The 20,025-nt window shown below is 45.7% G+C and overlaps 1 protein-coding gene across 1 annotated transcript in view; it reads left to right on the top strand.

Annotated features, from left to right (window-relative positions):
- SCNN1D (sodium channel epithelial 1 subunit delta) overlaps positions 1 to 20,025 on the top strand; it is a 65,123-nt gene that overhangs the window by 9,991 nt on the left and 35,107 nt on the right. Inside the window, exons 2-3 of the mRNA XM_084822102.1 lie at positions 17,946 to 18,286; positions 19,313 to 19,538. Of these exons, the coding sequence (XP_084678228.1) occupies positions 17,955 to 18,286; positions 19,313 to 19,538 (558 nt within the window). The 5' untranslated portion in view covers positions 17,946 to 17,954. The remainder of the gene's footprint in view (positions 1 to 17,945; positions 18,287 to 19,312; positions 19,539 to 20,025) is intronic.

The following is a 20,025-nucleotide window of genomic DNA, read 5'->3' as shown; positions in this document are numbered from 1 at the left end:
CCTTCCCTCATAGATGCTCCAGCCCCTGGATCATTTCAGTTGCTCTCCTCTGCACTTTTTCCAGCTCTACAATAGAGAAGCTCGGGGGGGGGGGATTCCAGAGGTGGGGGGGGGGCTGAAGGCAAAAGGAATGGAGACAAAGGTAAAGGGGGTGGGGAAAAATTCCCCCAGTCGCAGCATATTAGAGCGTCAAGCGCTTGCCGCCAATCAGTCACTCAGCCTTGGGAGAGGGAGTTCAACCTTTTGGAATGGGGAAAGAATGGCACAAAAGCCCGGAAACGGCCAAATGATTGGTGAGCAGGGGAAAGGAAATGGAAACAGGGGAAGGAGGCTTTGCCAACTGGGGAACCATGGATTGGGCTGGATCAGGAGCCCAAGTGGGCCAAATTTGGCCCCCAGGCCTGAGGTTCTGCATTCTTCCAAATGTGTGAAGCCAGCTAAGTTCGCATTAAAATGTGAACCATAAGAATTTGTCCCCCATCCCTAGTTATAAGTTATATCCAGTTGAAGACCTGTTTATGTTAGAGCATTTGTTCTTTTAAAAAGCAGCATTAGTCATCCTCAAGGGCGAGCCATTGCTACACCGAGGGAATAATTGCACAATGCCCATGTGGGAGATGACCTGTTAAGAGCCTCAAGATGGAGTCACTCGTCTATCTAACACTCTTAGCAGTACAACAGCCCTGCAGCAAACGAGATGAAAGTTTCTCGCACAAAATGAGCCAGGCTGACATGACCTACAAGCTGGATGTTTCCTGTGGGGCGATGGAAAAGGTGGTGCTTTGCCAGTGAGGCTGAGCACCCGGAATTCAAGTTCATAAGGCAGCTGCCTATGTCACGGGGGAAAACCCCAAGCCGTTGGGTACAAGTATCAAGCTGGAGGCATGAGGTCAGGCTCATATGCATAGCAGATCTAGAAGGAAATATCTTCCAGCCTTAGAAAACATCAGAGTGCCCTCTGTTTCACATGTTCAGGCTGTGACTGTCGCTGCTTACGTAGCCAAGGCAGAACCACACGTACATAAGAGGGAGGTATCAGCAGTGTTGGGGAAACCCCATGCAGTGTAGGCTCCAGGTTTTGAGCAGGCTGCAATGGTGTCAGTGGGCCCCTGCTGAGGCGTGGGCCCTTGGCAGGTGCCCAGCCATGCCTACCCTCAACTCTGGCCCTGATTGCTACCTACCCCTTGCTTGCTTGAGAGGCAGAGAGCCAGGGAGCAAGGAGGCTGTGGCATCTCCTTGTCCTCCTTCTCCCCACCACCAATGTCTGGGCCAGAGCGAGAGGCAGGTAGACAAGCAGGTTGCAATGGGGAAGGGGAGGAGTGACTCCAGGCACTCTTGTCAGAGGGCTCTTGGCAGGTATCCAATCATGTTGTTGTTGTTGTTCAGTCGTTCAGTCGTGTCTGACTCTTCGTGACCCCATGGACCATAGCATGCCAGGCCTTCCTGTCCTGCACTCTCTCCCGGAGCGTGCTCAAGTTCATATTCATTGCATCGGTGATGCTATCTAGCCATCTTATCCTCTGCCATCCCCTCCTCTTTTTGCCTTCAATCTTTCCCAGCATCAGGGTCTTTTCCAGAGAGTTTTCTCTTTGCATTAGGTGGCCAAAATCTTTGAGCTTCAGCTTCAGTATCTGTCTTTCCAATGAGCAGTCAGGGTTATTTCCTTTAGGATGGACTGATTGGACCTCCTTGCAGTCCAGGGGACTCGTAAGAGTCTTCTCCAGCGCCACAGTTCGAAAGCATCAATTCTTCGCCGCTCAGCCTTCCTTATAGTCCAGCTCTCACAGCCATACGTTGCTACTGGGAAAACCATAGCTTTGATTAGACGGACCTTTGTCGGCAAGGTGATGTCTCTGCTTCTTACTATGCTGTCAACAAGGCAGTGATCCATGAAGGGGATCCAATCATACCTACCCTTTAACAGCAGCCATGTAAGCCAACGCCATGGAGGAAGACAGGTCTGTCGATATGCTTCCAACACAAGCTGAATTGCTACCATTTAAAGCAGCCTTCCCCATCCCAGTGCCCTCCAGTGGTGTGGGACTACTTCTCCCATCATCTCCAGCCAACATGGCCATGTTGGCTTGGAATAATGGGAGTTGTAGTCCAATACATGCCATAGAAACCATTAAAAATATAAAATGCAACACAGATATTTAAAAGAATACAATGCAATACAATGTAAAACAACAAACAGCATAGGAATGGACAAAACAGCCATACAAATCTAGAACTATGTCTCTAAAATGCTGGGGAGAAGACAGAAGTATTTGCCTGGCACTGAAAAGATAGCAATGAGGGTGCCAGGTGAATCTCTGTGGTGAGTTTATTCCATAAGTGGGGTGCCACACTTGAAAAGGCCCTCTCTCTTGTAGCTGCCCATCTAGCTTCCTATGGCAGGGGGCATCTGGAGGGTGTCCCCCAAAGACGACCTAAGGGTCCAAACAGGTAACACAAGTTGTAGTGATGGCCACCAATTTGGATGGATTTAAAAGGGGGTTGGACAAATTCCTGGAGGAGAAGGCTATCAATGGCTACTAGGCCTGATGGCTCTGTGCTGCCTCCAGTACCAGAGGCAGTATCCCTGTGTACACCAGTTGCTGGGGAACATGGGTGAGAGGGTGCTGTTGCACTCATGCCCTGCTTGTGGGTTCCTGGTCAATAGCTGGTTGGCCACTGTGTGAACAGAATGCTGGACTAGATGGGACCTTGGTCTGATCCAGCAGGGCTCTTCTTATGTTCTTATATATATATATAAGGGGGGGAAAGGGGGTGGGGAAAGCATGGAAGGAGTGTTGGGAAAACATAGCAGGGCTACAAATTCAATCTGTTCCCTCCCCGGTAATATTCTGTGAACAAGGCATTACGGCTGCACAATAGAAGCCTCATCTGTGAGCACCCATCGTGTCTACTCGAAAAACAAGCGTGGCTGTAATTTAGAACAAGCAGTTTAGGGCAGCTCCTGGGGGCTGCCATAACACGCACACCCCAACTATGCTGTGCAGATGATGATGGTGTGCTCCTCTGAAGACTCAGGCTCACAGCTTGGGTGGCTCTCCTGTGCACCAGCTAGCCTTGCAGGTGGTGTTAGCAGCCAGGAGAGTGTTTTTCTGACTGGAAGCTGGATTGCTAGCTGTGACCTGTCCTGGAGAGGAATGACTTAGCTATGGTGATTTGTGCCTGAGGGCGCAATCCTATCCGGATGCCTGTCAGCCTCCAAACCTAGAGGCTGAAGGGCGTCCTATGCAGAGCAGGAGGAGTGCAGAGGCAAAACCCAGATAATAGATGCTTACAAACATTATAAGACCAATGTCATATTCCATTATGGGGCCAGGAAACCCTGTGCAAAGAAATATGTCTTCAAGAGGCGTATGAAGCTTGACACACTTTTTGCCTCTCGGAGGTGGGTGCCGCTACTGAGAAGGCCCGCTTATGTGTTCTTACGTGGCGACACTCTATGGGTCCTGGGATGTTTATTCCGTAAGTGGGGTGCCACCACTGAGAAGGCCCTCTCTCTTATAGTCACTGCCCAGCTCCCTTTGGCAGGGGAACCCGGATGAGGGCCCCTGAAGATGACCTAAGGGTCTGAGCATGTACAAGAAGACCATTTATGTTCTGAATTCCTAACACAAGTATTCCGAAACAAGCTGGCAATTTGCATGTAAGTGTGGTCTAGTAATTCCTGCAGATATATTCGTAAGGCTAGGCAAGAGCAAGTCCAACTAGATGAACCAAGTTTGTTCTGGCTGATGGTTATGTCCAGGTATGCCAAGGCAGGTTTTATGTTAGGGGTAGGAATGGACAGATGTGTCAATTTCCGTTTCTCATCTTTCCCATCTTAAGTTTGTTTCATCCCGTTTCTGCATCAGTTTGCAACTTTTAAAAGAGGCATATGTGAAAATTTGTATCCATTGTAGTGCATTTTTCACCGGTATGCACATTTTTACACAAGTTTGTCAGATATATGCATTTTTGTCTGATATATGTATTTCCTGCTAGTAGTTTTCCTTAAGGTAGTTCTGCTTTTTAGGCATTTGTGTTCGTTAATATAGCACTGCTTTTTTCCACAAATATAGACATTTTTGCATGCACTTCCCCTAATATATATGTATTTTTCTATGCATTTATTTTCAGAGAACTGCACCACAAAATTCTAAAAAGTACAAAAATTAAAGGATGGTTGCATTCTGGTTCTCATATTGATTCAGGAAGTATGGATTTAATACATTTATTGTAATTTTTTTAAAATTAATTTTATTACATCTCTATACCACCCCATAGCCAAATCTGTCTGGGCGGTTTACAAAAGTTAAAACATTAAAATTCAATATACAAAGTTTAAAAGCCATTTAAAGTTCTTATCCAAACGCAAAACAAACAATATTCTCCCCCATGCCTAGGTAGGGAAGGTTGAATCTGGTAAAATATGAGAGCTACTACTTTGAATCAACAGTCCTTTGGATGTTGCTTCTTCCCTCCCCCCAAATTTACACACACACACAAATTTACACCTTCATGCACGGGGGCGGGGGGTACTTCTAGTTTTTCCGGCTCAGCACTCCAAACTGTTCTTCTTTTTCACCACAGCCTCTTTCACACTGTTGCTCCTTCTGACAACTGCAATTTTCCCAGGGGCTGATGGCCACCATTTTTATTTTTATTTTTTACCCAGGATTCCTCCTCTGAATAATGCTGCATCCTCAGGTAGTGTCTTTCAGAGGGGAATTATGGGGAAAGGAAAAGGACAGCCACTAGAAGACAGCTGCTGATCATTTTGCCCCAATCCTGACAACCCTCCCCGCAATCCCCCCTCCATTCTGCTGTCTGTGAACAGGATGGTGAAAGTTCGGGAGCCATGTGGGCTTCGCCCTACGCTGCCTAAGGCACAGCCTCCTAATGGACTAGGCTTTTGGTGTGTACATCCCGGGACCAAAGGCCAGGCCCCAAGCAGTCAGTTTTCCTGGAGCCAGCTGCCAGCCCAACAGATGCAGAGGTTAAGTAGCACAGATTTGGACAGAGCAGAGGGCAAATTCCAAACATAACAAGTGAAGTGCAACATGGCTGGAAGCGAATCACATGATCACATCCCCCCGCCGGGAGCATTGCTGCTGCCAGTGCTGTCAGGAGCGCCACTGCGAGGGAGGTGATGGCCAAAAAAGACGGTGAGCCTGGGCAGTTTCAGCACACCTTCAGCCCCCATCCTGCCCAGATTTGAGCCTTCTGGGGAACTCTTGGCTCAGACTTACCAAGGAGGTCACAGGCTGGAAAGCCCGAGGCACAAGTCTCTGGGGACCAGAACTGGAGGGGAACCCAGCAGGAAGGCACAGAGCAGGGGTGCGCAACCTTTTTGCCCGCATGCACACACACACACACACACTCATGCATCACAGACACATGTGTGCACATGCGCACATCAGCCTGGCCAGGACTGGCAAGAGATCCCCTTCCTTTATGCACAATCTCTCATCAGAGGTCTCAGACAAGGGAAGGAATTCCCTTGCAAGCATCATCTCTAGCAAAGGAAACCGCAGGACAACGCTCTTCATACCTCTGGCGTATAGGCAGGCGTGAGGAAATAAGTCCTCACAGGAGCCAAGCCCAGGAGCCCTGAAAGACAAAGTCAAGGCTGGCAATTTCCCAAACGAAGCCCAAGACTGACCTGGAAGCTCTTATAGCCCTACCAGGTTAGAGGAGACCAATGGGCTGTCTTGTGTGGGCAGAGACACCCTGGAAGACATCATAGTCCTGGGCACTCTTTGGTCTGCACTGCAGGTCTTTGGCTCACCACAAGGGGAAGCAGAGATCTCAAAGCACCCAACACAGGTGAGCTTTGACAACATGGCAGTGATGCAGCAGGGCACCTGGGGTTTATTTCTGGGCACCCTCTTTTGGATCAGCTGCTGTGGGAACAGTTCCTTGGGCCAAACAGACAGGCAGGCTTGGGCTTCAGAGAATACGCTGGTCACAATTCCCAGTCTTTTTGGACTCCTTGGGAAGTCCACCAGGAGCTCTTTGGATGCCAGAAGAAATGACTGCATCCCCAGAAAGATGGCAAAGTGATGGAATCACCAGAAAGGAGAAAGGAGATGAAGACATTTGCCTGTCCGTCCAATGCCTTACCATTTAGGACTAGGGAACAGGCAGCTCTGAAGAGGACAGGAGTGTGGATCAAGTCCTTTCTTTGTTCTTCTCTCTGTTGCAAATCATAAGCCCGCTTTCTTGAGATTTCATCCATTCCCAAAGAAAGCAGGGAAAACAAACAACAAAAAAACACCCATTCAAGTAAAGCGAAACTTCCAGTTTTCTCCAACTTGCTTTTCCAGTCGAATCACTTCGGCTTCCCTGGATCACGCTTGGAAACGCAGCCGAGCAACTCTGTGCCTTGAGAAGCACCAGCCCCTTTGGGACGTGACTCAACAGCATAATCTGCATAAGCAGGGCTGGACAGCTCCCTGGCGTCCTTATCTGTGGTTATAAAGGAAACTTTCAGGATCCTGCTCTGACACTTTGCTGGCTTCTTCAGGCAAAGCTGGAAGGCACATTCTACCAGCTCCACCGAACCCCATCCAGCAGAAGCATAGGGGCGACAAAGGTACAGTGAGAGAGAGATGTGTATTTTTTTCCTGTGATGGTTAATATGTGCGCATTGTGTGAGTCTATTGTTAGTATAGTGCCTAAAACAGGCTTATAATTGCTATATATTTAAAACAAATGTAATGATTGTACCGTGCATGACTCTATGATTACACCTCTCTGTGTATGTTTTTGCTAGAAGGGTTTGTACAGCTAATGACGGTTCATGAAGGATCCACAATAGGTGAGCACGCACCATGAGTGGGGAATGACAGCCAGTGTGGCATAGTGGTTAGAGCATTGGACTGGGACTATGGAGATCTGGGTTCTAGTCCCCACTCGGCCGTGAAATTCACTGGGTTACTTTCAGCCAGTCACTGATTCTGAGCCTGACCTTCCTCGCAGGGTTGTTGTGAGGATAAAATGGAGAGGAGGAAGATCACGTAAGCTGCCTTGGGTTCCTTTGAGGAAAAAAGGTGGGATATAAATGTAATAAAATGAATTTAAAAATTAAGATGAGGTTGTGTGGAAGAGATTGTGCCACTTCAGGCTGACTACGGTTCATGTACCGCTTTTGAATGTTCCCCTACATTCAAACTCCAGCAAACCTCCCTGCAAAAAGAAAACCAACAGATCAAGGAGAATGTTTCTTCTAACCCAGACTTCTGCTTGTGGTGCTGTTTTCCCAGTTTCCAGGGGAGCATTAAAAAATGTGTGTGCTTTTCTTACCTGCATTCCCTTCTACTTGCATCAGCATTCTACCACATAAAGAGACTAGGAATGGATGAACCTGACCATTTTGGTTTTTCTCCATATCTCATTTTTTCCCAACCTTACATTCATTTTGTCACGTTTTCGCATCGGTTTGTGAATTTCTTTTAAAAAAGAATATCCACCCGAAAATTTGTATGCATTTTTGTGCACATTTCTCCTAATAGTTACATTTTGTATGCGATTTTGCCCAATATACATATTTTTAGAAGCATTTTTTTTCCTAATATAGTTGTGTGGGGTTTTTTTATTTGTGCACCCTTTCCCCTAAACACAGTGTTGTATAGATTTAAAAAAAAAAAAGAATTGGAGAACTACATTGCAAAATTTGGGGAAGTGTGAATATCCAGTTATAAGTGTGTTTCACTTCAAGCATTGGTTCAGGAAGTGAAAATTAGATAAGCCAACATTAAAACAGCGTAGAGATATCATTAAGTATGGATAGCGGTATATAAATCTATTAAATAAAAATAAAATAATAAAATGTGAACTGAACACGTTTCTCCCCCATGCCTTGTATAGATCAGGCTTCAAAGGGAGCATGTTGTATCTTGACTTAAGGTGTTACTGACTTTTCTTTCCCATCCCTGTCAATCTCTTATGAGAAGCTGATTTCTTCAGTTGGGTCTCTCTGTACAGCCACTGAAAGGCAGACTCCAAAGGGCATCTTTCTCTTTACTGACCCTTTGTGGTGGATGGTTAAGCTTTCCCTTCTTATAGCTTATAGACAGTGTGGCATAGTGGTTGGACTGGGACTCAGGAGATCCAGGTTCTAGTCCCCATTCAGCCATGAAGCTCACCGGTTGCCTTTGGGCCAGTCACTGACTCTCGGTCTCACCTACCTCACAGGGTTGTTGTGAAGGTAAAATGGAGAGGAGGGGGACCACCTTGGGTTCTTGCAGAAAAAAAGCCAGGATATAAATGAAACAATACATTTTGAAAAATAAAAATGATAACATAAGCTACTTCCATGCCAGAAGTAAATTGCAGGAATGACCAGCTTTCAGAAGTGGAAGCTAATAGTTTGGGCTGGGATTATAGCTTCCACGGCAGTAACAAGGAACATATGGCCCCATCTTTTTAAATGAACCATAAAATCCTTATTTGTTTTGGACTGTGTTCTTTCTGTCAAAAGGGCTGTGTGTCGGATTTTAAACTACTGCTGCTTCCCCCTTCCTTTAGATTTTTGTAACTGGATTGGTTTATTTGTATTTTAAACTTTGTTTTATAGTTTTATTTGCCTTTTGTATCTTGCCTTGGGTGAGGCTTTACCCTGGAAGATGGGATATTATGTATGTATGTATGTATGTATTGCATGTGTAATTTTTAGATATATGAATGAGTGAGAGAGTGAGTGAGTGAGTAGACTCTGGGTAGCATCTAAGTCCATTTTAGGCTTTCAGGCTGTAATTGTAAGCACTTGGGAGTAAGACCCATTGAACTTACTGGGGCTTACTTGCAAGGAAGCATGTACAGGATTGTGCTGTCAGATGTCTCATTGGCCAAGGGGCAGTTTTCTCCAAACTACAATAGACAATCATTTGGCCTTTAGTAAGATGACTGGGTCTGCTTCCAATGGGGGTTCACATGAAAAACTGCTTTATATCAGATCAGACCTCTGGTTAATCATGCACAGTGATTTTTGTTGTTGACTTTAACCAGAGGGACAGTTAAGTAATTTTAGGCTCTGGAATGATGGTCTTATGAGGGGACCCCTCTTTAGATGATGATGTGTATTACTTTGCCAGCCCATTTCTGGGACCCTCCTCTTCATTCTGCTGCATGACTTCTGCCCCAGAGACCTACTGACTCTCTAAGATATCAGATGGAGACAGGTCTTTCTTTCCCAGATCTGCTCCCTGAGATTCTTTGAACTGGAGATCTTGGGGATTGAACTGGGGGGTGGGGTGTCTGCATGAAAAACCTCTGCTCTACCACTATGTCACAGCTAGGGATGGGAGAACCAGGGACATTCAAGCTTGCCAAAATGCTCCAAACTTCACTTCAAAGCTCATTTCATCTCCCTCCCATTTTCGTTTGCAACCTGTTTTTCAGTTTGATCGAACAGGAAAAGTGCACATTTTTCCAAAAGTGTGCATGTTTCCCTACTGACGAAATGATGAAGATGCACACTTTTTAAAAAATGTGCATTTCAGTGTGCGCTTGAAGAAAAAAGATGAATGTTTTTAATGCAATCACTAGTTCAGGAATGTGCAAACATTTTTCCAGACAATGCGCTCCCGTTCGCATTCGGGGCAAGTTCAGATGATTCGCAAATGGGAACAAATTTCCCATACATCCCTCATCCCAAAACACCCACATTGTTTTGAATGGTGAAAGTCAAAGGTCCTGTGGTGGGAGACCTGGATGCATCTCTCCCCAGGTGTCAGAGAAATTGGTGTGTTGATCACAGCTGTAGGATTCCTGGCAAACTTTGGCTTGACTGGCCATTGAATTAATAGACTGATGGGTGGATGTCATAGCATAGTGGCTGAGGGCACAAGAAGTTGCCTTAGATTAGGTCTGACCAGTGGAGGCTGGTGGCCCCATTGTCAGTGGGGCAGTGAATCTGTTTTGGGTTTCAGCCAGAACCAGTCAGAACTCTAGATAGCTCCTTTTGAGTTCTGATTGAAACCCAGAGTGGATTCTCCACCCCACTGACATCAGAGCCACCAGCCTCCACTGGTCAGAGCTTTTCCCCATCTAGCCCAGTTTTCTCTATTCCAACTGGCATTGGCTTTCCAGGGTTCCAGGCAGAGATTTCTCCCTTACTCCCTGATCCTTTGAACTGGAGACACAGAGGACTGAACCTGGGACCTTGTGCAGAATCCCCCTGAGTGATAGTCCCTGCTGCTCTGAATCTCAGCTCACCTGCTCATCAAGCACTATTTGCTCAGTCCTCCACTTCCCTCCTGTAATACAGGGATAATGGTATTGTCCTGCTTGCAAGGCTCTTGCCATTCCATCTCAGATAACGAATGCGGAACAGTCTGGGTACATGAAATGCAAGGTACACATGCTAAATATATTAACACGATTGCTTGGTATTCATATTATTAATGCAGATGAAGGCGGACTGATTGGTGTGTGCAAAGCTCGAAAGATACATTTATGTATCTATGGGTGGGTGATTGATAGATAGATAGATAGATAGATAGATAGATAGATAGAAGATGATGATGATGAAAACAGATGGATGGATGGATAGATAGATAGATAGATAGATAGATAGATAGATAGATAGATAGATAGATAGATTTTGGGTGTATGAGGCAGGGCAAGTAACTGGGTTTGCAGAGGAAGTAGAAAGACTGAAACAGTGGAGGTTTCCACATATCTGTAGGAAATGCTATACATGTCTACTCAGAAGTAAGATGTATTGCATTTAATGAAACTTACTCTTAGGTAACTATGTGTAGAATTCTAGCCACAGTTTTTCTCTTTCTCTCCTATCTGTCAGTCCACTCAGCTGCATATACGCATACATTACAACAATCATATGAGACAAAAAGTGAGTGACCTCATGAGGACTAGCTGCTTGCTCACAATATGGCTCATTTCAGGGTTTTCTTTGCAACGCCAAACAGTTCTGTTTTCATTCTTACTCATCACGTCCTCTGAGCCTTTCTCTGTATCTGTGCAGTTGATCACATAGAAAAGCTTGGCTGAGCAAAATTATAAGGCACCTGCAAGTGTTCATTAAGGCTCCACTACTAAACACACTTGTGAAAGAAGAAGTTCCATTGAACTGACTGGGGCTGGCTTCTTAGTCAACATGCTTACCATTGTGATGCACATGTCCATATTTGAAACAAGCGTGGCATAATATGCATGTTTGCAAACTAAATTCCATACTGGTTGCCTCTGGGTTTCTAGTTGCCTCTGGATTTTTAAGCATACTCATCATTTGCCAATGTATCTGAATACATCCATATAAAAAGTCACATGGAAAAAAAAACAGGCCTGTACTCACTTACTTGAGAGTAAGCCCCATTGAACCCACTAGGACTTACTGGTGAGAAGACCTGCATAAGGATTTGTGCTGTCTGGGTCTGAAGGGCAAATTCATACACTTCCTCGCCTTCTGCTTTTTGTGTAGCCATGATTGAGTCTATCTGAATGGATATGGCTGATTTGAATTTGTGGCCATTTTGCTCCCCACCATCACCACCACCAAAGGAATGCAGTCTACATAAAATGTAAGAGTTCAAACACAGCGTTGGGCAATTTAGTGGCAGATTAATAATAATAATAATAATAATAATAATAATAATAATAATGATGATAATAATAATAGGGAGGGGGAGACAGCGGGCTTGAGTGGGGTGCTTCTTGGCAATGATTATATTTGGGGATCATTTGACATTCAGCAAAGTGGGTTTTCTACATGGTGTGCGTGTGTATACCATTATGAAAGAACTTGTTCACCTTATGCTTCAGAAGATCTTGTCTGTGCTTTATGTCATTAGATTTCCCATGTTAAAAATGAAATGCAGTTGAATATTGCACGTACATTATGTGCATGTCACTGTCTGTTCGCTTTCCCTCTGTGTGTGAGCCACAAGAAGAGCAAGGAGAAAGGGCAGGGAGCCTCCACTCGCCTTGAGTTCTCCTTCTGGGAGGTGGTGAGGACTCAGCTCCAAAGGAGAGGACAAGTAATGAGTGGTGTTGACAGCAGAAAGCAGGGACCCCCCGCAGCATGGGGGGCCCATTGATGGCGTCTTGCCCAAAGACACCCCACCACCACCAGCAAAAGTTACAGCTGACACTGGGAAACAGTGTGCCAGGACTTCGTGCCCATGTGTGTGTGCTGACATGGACTAGAGTCAAGATGTGTCCACCCTTTGCTCAGAGGTTCATATGTCTTCGTGAATCGGTCCAGGGGGTTGAAATTAGAGGAACTCTTTGCACATGTGTGCACCGTAATCATGACAGGGGTGCAGAACTCAGTCCTGGGGGTCCCAGGGAGTTACATCCTCTTTTTCTGGCCATATCCCAGTTCCCCTGACTACCAATCATTTGATAGTTTCCTGGCATCCATGCAATTTCTTCCCCATTCTAAAAGCTCAAAATGCCTCTCCTAAGGCTTAGTGACTCACAGAAAGAGCTTGAAGCTACAATATGCTGGTGTGTTTTGCTCCTCCCCTTTTGCCTTTGGCTCCACCCACTGCTAGAATGCGGCCCCCGAGAGCTTCTCTGAAATGGAATTTGGCCCGCAGGTTGAAAGAGGTTCAAAAGCCCAAATAACTATTTTAAAAGGTCCCTGCAGTATCTCATTACCCCGAGGTACTTAATCAGAGGCTGGATGGGGTTCTGTCATGGATGCTATAGTTTCATCCTGCACTGTAGTTCCTGCATTGAGTAGGGGGTTAGAGTAGATGCCCGCTGTGGTCCCTTCCAACTCTAACATTCTGTGAATCTATCCTCTCCCCCAAAAGATAGGAATAAAATCATGGCAGGGTCCAGAAAAGAGGGACTGTTCCTGATAAATGAAGATAGTTTGGGAATGTATATTTGCACATGTCCTGGAGCACTCTTTTCTTATTACATCATTGCAGTGCAATATCAGACTAGATATTAAAAGCAGGTTCCAGGGCTGAATCATGTTTGCAACGTGGTGCTTGAATTGCTGTGGTGATTCAGCAACAGTCTGTCCTGTCATGACTAAAAATATTAGCATATCCACTCAACCTTGCATGTATTTGTTATCTCAGGTGATAGCAAGCTTTTGGGGTTTCCCCAAAGAAGACATCTGTGTAACTCAAAAGCTTGCATCACCTGGCTGTTTCACATCTCTTACTCTCTGCATTTGTGTTCGGGCTTGAAGCACGAACCCTGTTCTAAATCAACAAAAAAGTGTCAGTGAGACATTTAAATGCCTTTGGAAGTTTGACGCTTGAATTCATGAAAAATAGATGTGCAGAAAAGAGATGGGGAGAAAACATACAAATCAGCTTTCTAATTGGGTACAACCCTTGATGGGCCATCGTTACGTTATGCTGCTTGGCATAAGTGGGGTTGGCAACTTTTTAATTGCCCTAAGAGAAAAACGCCTGTGGCAAGCCTTGATTTAAACTGAGTCCCCCAGATTCCTATTTTCAGGTCCATCTCTCTTTCAAAATTAACCCTGCAACCATGAGGAACTTGCACCCTCCACTTTAACAGAAAACAGGTCTTCTTCTCAAGATTCTAAAAGGAACTCATAGTATCTCTGACCACTGGAAGAAATTCATTTTTCAAACTGTCCCTGGAATCATGAGGTCTAGAAGTAGCTTTTATTAATTTAAATTTTGGGTATATGTGTGTTTGGGGAGGGGGGTTGAATACAGACCGGATTAGCGTTCCTCTAGTACTAACTGGCCATTACAAAGTACTGTCTCGGGAGACAGATTTAACCTACTGTCTGGAGATTCACCTCTGCACAATGTCACGAATTGTTGAGTAGTCAATACTATTTGGATGCAACCAGCAGAGGGCAGCACTTTCTAAGGACCTGAGCCCTTTCCTGGCTTTTGCCATGGTCAGCCCTTCTTTTGCAACGGCTATATTTTGTGTATTCACTCTGTGATTTATTGACATCCCTAAAGAGGAAGACATATGAAAATAAATCTTCCTTTGTTAAAAAAAATAAACCCAGCTCATCCCTGGCTGCTAAAGGATCCCATCAATTTTGTAGCAGCCACCCTGGACCCAATAAAAGATCCCTGGCAGAACCGGTCAGTGCTGGCTTTTGGGTCCAACTATGTGCCCACCCCCTGGTCGCGTCTATCTGGCGGCAGCTGGAAAACTGCCTGCAGACCACCATTTCAAATTCCCCATAATGCCCTGGTGCAACACTACACTGGAGCATTGAGGGAAATTCAAAATGGCAGGCAGCTTGCTGACGTCCAACGCCAATCTCAACACTGCTGCTACTACCATAAGTAACACCACCAGGTGGAGCGCTGATATCAGGAGGCCCACCAAATGGCATTTTGCTGGAGGGCAGCCTCTAACTCGGGGGGTGCAACCTTTTCGGGGGCTGTGGGCACATCGGACAATTTGAGAAACTGGCCTGGGCACCACCACAAAATGGCTGCCATGGATGGCATGGCAAAGAACAAGTCACCTGTCTAAAAGACTGAACACAAGGGAGAAGTGTGGTCTGAGCACCAGTCTCATTTGACCCCACACTTTCCTATCTATCTATCTATCTATCTATCTATCTATTTATTTTATTAATCACCCATCTGGCTGGTCACCCAGCCACTCTGGGTGATGTACAACAATAGAACAGTTTAAAACAATACAATTCTACATTAAAAACATCATATTTCTAAAAATACCCTAACCCACCCCAAATGCCTGCCTGAAGAACCACGTTTTTAATGTGTGGTGGAAGCTCATTAAAGAGGGGGCATGGCAGAGTTCCCTAGGGAGGGAGTTCCACAGAGTGGGGGCCACCACAGAGAAGGCCCTCTCCCTCGTCCTCACCAGTCTAGCTGCCCTGGCTGATGGGACAGAGAGAAGGCCATCCGAGGCTGATCTTGTTAAGCGGCCTGTCTGGTGTTGCTGGAGGCACTCCTTAAGATAGTCTGGGCCGGAACCATATAGGGTTTTAAAGGTCAAAACCGACACCTTTAATTTGGCCCAGAAAACAACAGTTGGCTTATCACTGCTCTTCTTAGTCCCCCCGCCCCCTGCCCCTCAGCTTACCAGACCTTTTTCCCTTGGTGGCAAGCTGTACTGCAGAGGAAACCATCGGTCTGCAGCCACCTGCTATCTTCATTTCATAAGAATGTTTCTGAGCCCCACATGGGCCCAGAGACATTTACAAGACACAAAGATGGCAAAGATAGCAGGCCCTCACTTTGCTTGGAAGTCATCCCAGCTGCTGGTAAGAAAATGTGTTAAAAATATAAAAAAGAAGGGGGGATATAGCACCTTGGTGGGCACCAAGGGGGGTGCCTGGGGGCACAGTGTTGTCTACCTTTGCTCTAACCCCTGTATATTTCAGAGAACATCCATTCCCGTGTGAATCTCTTCTTTCCCCCATCTTGCTCAAATCTCCCCAAAGAGTCCTGTTTAAGGTTCCCATGACTTGTACTGCAGGTTTCATACATCCATAAAAATCCAGAATACCAAATTGGTTGGGCCAGTAAGTACCAGAATCCATATCAAGTATCGTTTCTCGCAACTGTTTGCTATCTCTGTTGGTCGGACCTGCTTGTGATTCAGATGCGCTGTTGAAATCTGGGAAATGGGAGCTGCTACAGGAAGCAATACCTTGTGAATCAGGCACCATCAATCATTCCTTTTGGCCCTGTTGTTGGACCCGTGACCCCATTTGGGACTGAGGGCAGGAGAGGTGCTATTTCAAGTGAGGTGTAAACTGCAAAGAGGAATGGACTACAGTCATCAGGGAAGAGACCCGATGAGGACTGGTCATTATGACCTCAAGTTGCCAGATCTCAAGATTTGTTCTTGGTCATCATCCAGTGGAAACCTTGACTACTGTTCTCTGAGTAACAGGTCCTCCTGCCATACCAGAATCTGCTTTGGAAACTTCCTTCTGTTTCAAAAGTAATTTGCCTTGCAGCTTGGAGGACATGCCATTTATGATCACGAATCGTGCGAACACGTCCTGCTCGCAACCCAAGAGTGAACGTGAGCAGGACCACATGCTCCCCGGAAACGTTTGCAAGTTCCCAAACTGGCATTCGCATTAGAAAAATACACGTTTTAAAAATGTGCATTTTCATGCTTTTTAGAAAATGTGCATTTTGCCATTCAAAATGCACACTTTTCCCATTCATGTGAAATGAAAAAAGAGCGCAATCAAACACAGGAAACAAGGCGAACTGAGCTTGAAGTTGGTGTTTGGAGACTCTCAGTGAATGCAAAAATTGCTCATTTGCCAATCCTATACGCAACACCAGTGTCATAAGGGTTAAGGCACTGGCCTCCTAAATCAAGGATTGGGGGTTTTGAGCTCGGTGAACTGGGATCTATGGAATGGAATGGCCATAGCTGTGTGGAAGGACATCTGCTTTGCACACAGGTCTTGGGTTTAGTCCTTGCCATCTTGATGTGAGACCCTGCAAAGTTTTTGGCAGTCAGTGTTGTAGAGTAGACCCTACCGTACAGTGTACCCAGTCGTGATCTAGATGGAACGTTGGTCTGACTTGGTATATGACAGTTTCCTGCATTATTAGTACTGTCTCAGAACCGCGAGTCCAAATTCTCACTCGGCCAAATACACCAGGTCGAGGGGTTCTTTGGATGTCTGTTAAGAGGAGGCAGGGATTGTAATTCAGGTATTGCAGCCTAGAACTCCTGTGGTCTAAATCATAACTGGGGCAAGGTAATAACTATGCTATTATCAACCACAGCATAGACCAGGGGTCCCCAACCTTTTTGGACCCCTGGGCACATTTGGGAATTTGAGAAACTGCTGTGGGCATGACCACAAAATGCCTAATCAGTGTTTTGCCGCTTTGGTGTCTATACCTGTCAAGTCTGTGGATCTTAGGTTGTGTCTTATTCAGCACAAACTTTTGTTTCATGTTTATTGGACCCCACAACGTCCCTTTAATAAGGGTTTGTCTATTTTGGCTAATTGCTGGCAGTGCAGTACAGGTAACACTTCTGTTAAACGAATGTTTTGTGAATGTCCAGTAGTCTCTTCTTTTGGGGAGGAGGTTATTACACAGATAAATTTTGTACTGGAAGAGTCCTTAATATTCACTGATGCACACGCTTTTCTACATTATTTGCCTGCTTCATGGAAATTAATGAATGGCCAGCATAAATGGATTCCCTGCACCCTTTAGACAGGTAAATGATGGATACCACAACTTTGAAAGGATAAACACTCACCTCCTATGATGCAGTGGATTGAGGACTTTACAACATTTTCAATATTTGAATGGGTGGCATATAGACACCGCCTTCAAATGGATACTTATGTGGATATTTAGTCCACTTTTGTTGAAGCATATGTATAATTGGTAGAAAGCTGTGTGCATTTCATATATATTCATTGCTGTGGATATATTGAAACCCATGTACGTACATTAAAGAACTGGAAAAAAAATAAGTAAAAGTTTTGTGGGTGCTGCACTGGGGTCGGGACCTCTGGCATAGACAAACCATACATATTGAACTGAACATGAAAGCCAAAGAGGAATTTTATGTTCTTCTTAGGCATTGCTAGTGCAAATTACTCCTTCTAATAGTGAACACGATTGGTGAGTGATGACAGAACTGGAGTAAAAACCAGACCACTGAGAAACAAGTGGGAGGTATCAGCATGTTTGGGGGAACCCTGAAGTTTGTAGAAATAAAGAAAATCTAAGGGGGGGCTACCTCCCCCCAAAGGCAGCCTGATAAGGACTGAGCATGCTCAGAAGTCACTGAATGTTGAGTGTCAGCTGGAAAAGAAAAACAGAAACCTGGGATTGGGGCGGGGGGTGATGGAATGGAATTTCCTGGAGGACATGGCTGGCTCACTGGCTGGAATGCTAAGGAGCACTCCAATTAGTAGTTGAAGATGCACTGCAAAGTTTTGTTGCAGGACCCACTTGTTCGCCCCTAATTTAGAATTCCAAAACTTGTTACAGGTTTAGAGAATGGAGGAAGAAGCGGCAAAAGAGAAGGAGGTGGAAACAAAAGAAGAAGATGCTGCCCTCATTGAGTTCTACAGCTCCTTCAAGGACCTGTTTGAGTTCTTCTGCCTCAACACCACCATCCATGGCACCATCCGCCTGGTATGCTCAACCCGCAACAAGATGAAGACGGCTTTCTGGACCCTCCTCTTCTTCGCTAGCTTTGCCATGTTGTACTGGCAATTTGGGCTCCTGTTTAACCAGTACTGGGCGTACCCTGTCACCATGTCCATGTCGGTTCACTCGGAACCAAAGATGTTCCCTGCCATCACCCTCTGCAATTTGAATCCCTACAGGTAGATGATTTTGTTCAGGACTTTCCTTCCGAACCTCAGGGATGTGTGGAAGGGGGGATGGATGGCATGGCACAGAGTTTACTTGCAAGTTGGGAGGGGCTGAAGTGTGTCAGGAAGTCAGATGGGAGCGGTATGGATGGAGAGACATGACATGACATGTTCAGAGGCCAGAAGAATGGAGAAAATGCAATGATGGACGACTGGGAAGGAAGCAGGAGGGGAGAGAAGGATGGGGAATCTATAGTGGGGAAATATATATAATGGGCAAACTGGAGAGACATAAGAAAGTAATATGGCTACAGCAGGTATTCTTTCATTATGATTGGCAGGTAAAAATATTTATTTTGCCAAGGTGGGGGGGGGGAGAAGTTTCCCCAAGAAAACCCTTAATTGTGAAAATGCTCACCCTCTTCTGGTCCTGTTAATTGCTGTTGTTCCCCTCTGACACTATTATTTATCTTCTAATCATGTCGTCTTCATCTTCTCCTCCTCCTCCTCCTCCTTTCTTGTTTTATTGATTACATCAGTAATCCCAGCCAATCAGGGATCATGGTGATCAGGGTGATGTCATGGCCCTATATAGCCAGTCACATTTTGCTTCTTGCTCATGTCACCCTGAAGGCAAACAAATCCATGGGCAAATCCCAGCCAATCAGGGGTAGCATAGTGAACGGGATGACATCACAACATTGCATAGTGTACGGGCACAACTCTGTGTTCCCTCCCGAACAGTTGCCCTGATTTCAGACTTTCTCCTCTTATATAAGTAAAAGGAGCCAGAGGAAGGGGCTGCCGATGGAGAGATCATGGAGCGGAGACACACCTCCCAAGTTTCCCCTTGTTCTGAGATGGGAGGCAAATGCGTTTCCCCGTGAGGCTTTTCCAATTCAGACGCCCGAGGCAACCTCCTGAATCCTGATGCCTGAGGCTTCTATCTGTGTCCTGCCCACTGGGTGGTGTCTTTCTGTAGTTTGGTTTACATTGATATTCAGAAGCCATCACCATTGATTTCTCCCATCTCTGCAGGGTCAACCTAGTCAGTAAAAATATGGTTGAGCTGGATAACATGGCAAGGGAGATGATGTATAATTTATATGGCTTCAACAACCCAAGGGAAAATCTGGAAGATGGCACAAGTGTCAGCCTGGAGGAGCAGTCGAACAAAAGCCCCGGCAAGGGCAATAGTTCCAGCTTTCAGTTGGACAAAAACATCACCTTGGTGAAGATGCATGGGAAAGTGGGCTTCCGGCTGGTAAGTTGAACCAGGACCCTGGTGGCCATTTTTAGTGGCCCTTTGTTATCGACACAGGGATGGCCATTTTGCAGCCTGAGGCAAAGTAACAAATGGCACACAGAGTACCCCTGAGCATGCACAGAATTAGCTTGAAAGGAGCATTTTACTTCAGATTTGTAGGCAGAACAAACATAATCCATACTGCTCTGCTGCTTGCCTCCTCTGCCCATAGGGCTGAAGATATGGGCCCCCAAAACCCGGGGCCGGAGATGCATATTTACTATAAGGAACAGTATATCTTATGGGTTTGTAACCACCACCACCACCACCCGCCGCCTTTCGCCGCATCTACACATGAGGAATTACTTGTTCAGCTTGATCTTATCCCTCTTAGGGGGCTCTCAGGTGGAATGTCTAGGTGGGAGGAAGCTGTTGCTGCTGCTGCCACCCCCAGCAACTGCAGCCTGAGGCAGCCACCTCACTTTGCCTAATGGTGGTGCCGGCC

This window comes from Heloderma suspectum, chromosome 15 (genome assembly GCF_057233095.1).
Source record: "Heloderma suspectum isolate Gila_16-S chromosome 15, 16-S_ref, whole genome shotgun sequence".
Lineage (NCBI taxonomy): Eukaryota > Metazoa > Chordata > Lepidosauria > Squamata > Helodermatidae > Heloderma > Heloderma suspectum.
The sequence above is the reverse complement of the archived record's forward strand: the minus strand, read 5'-3'. Positions and strand labels throughout refer to the sequence as shown.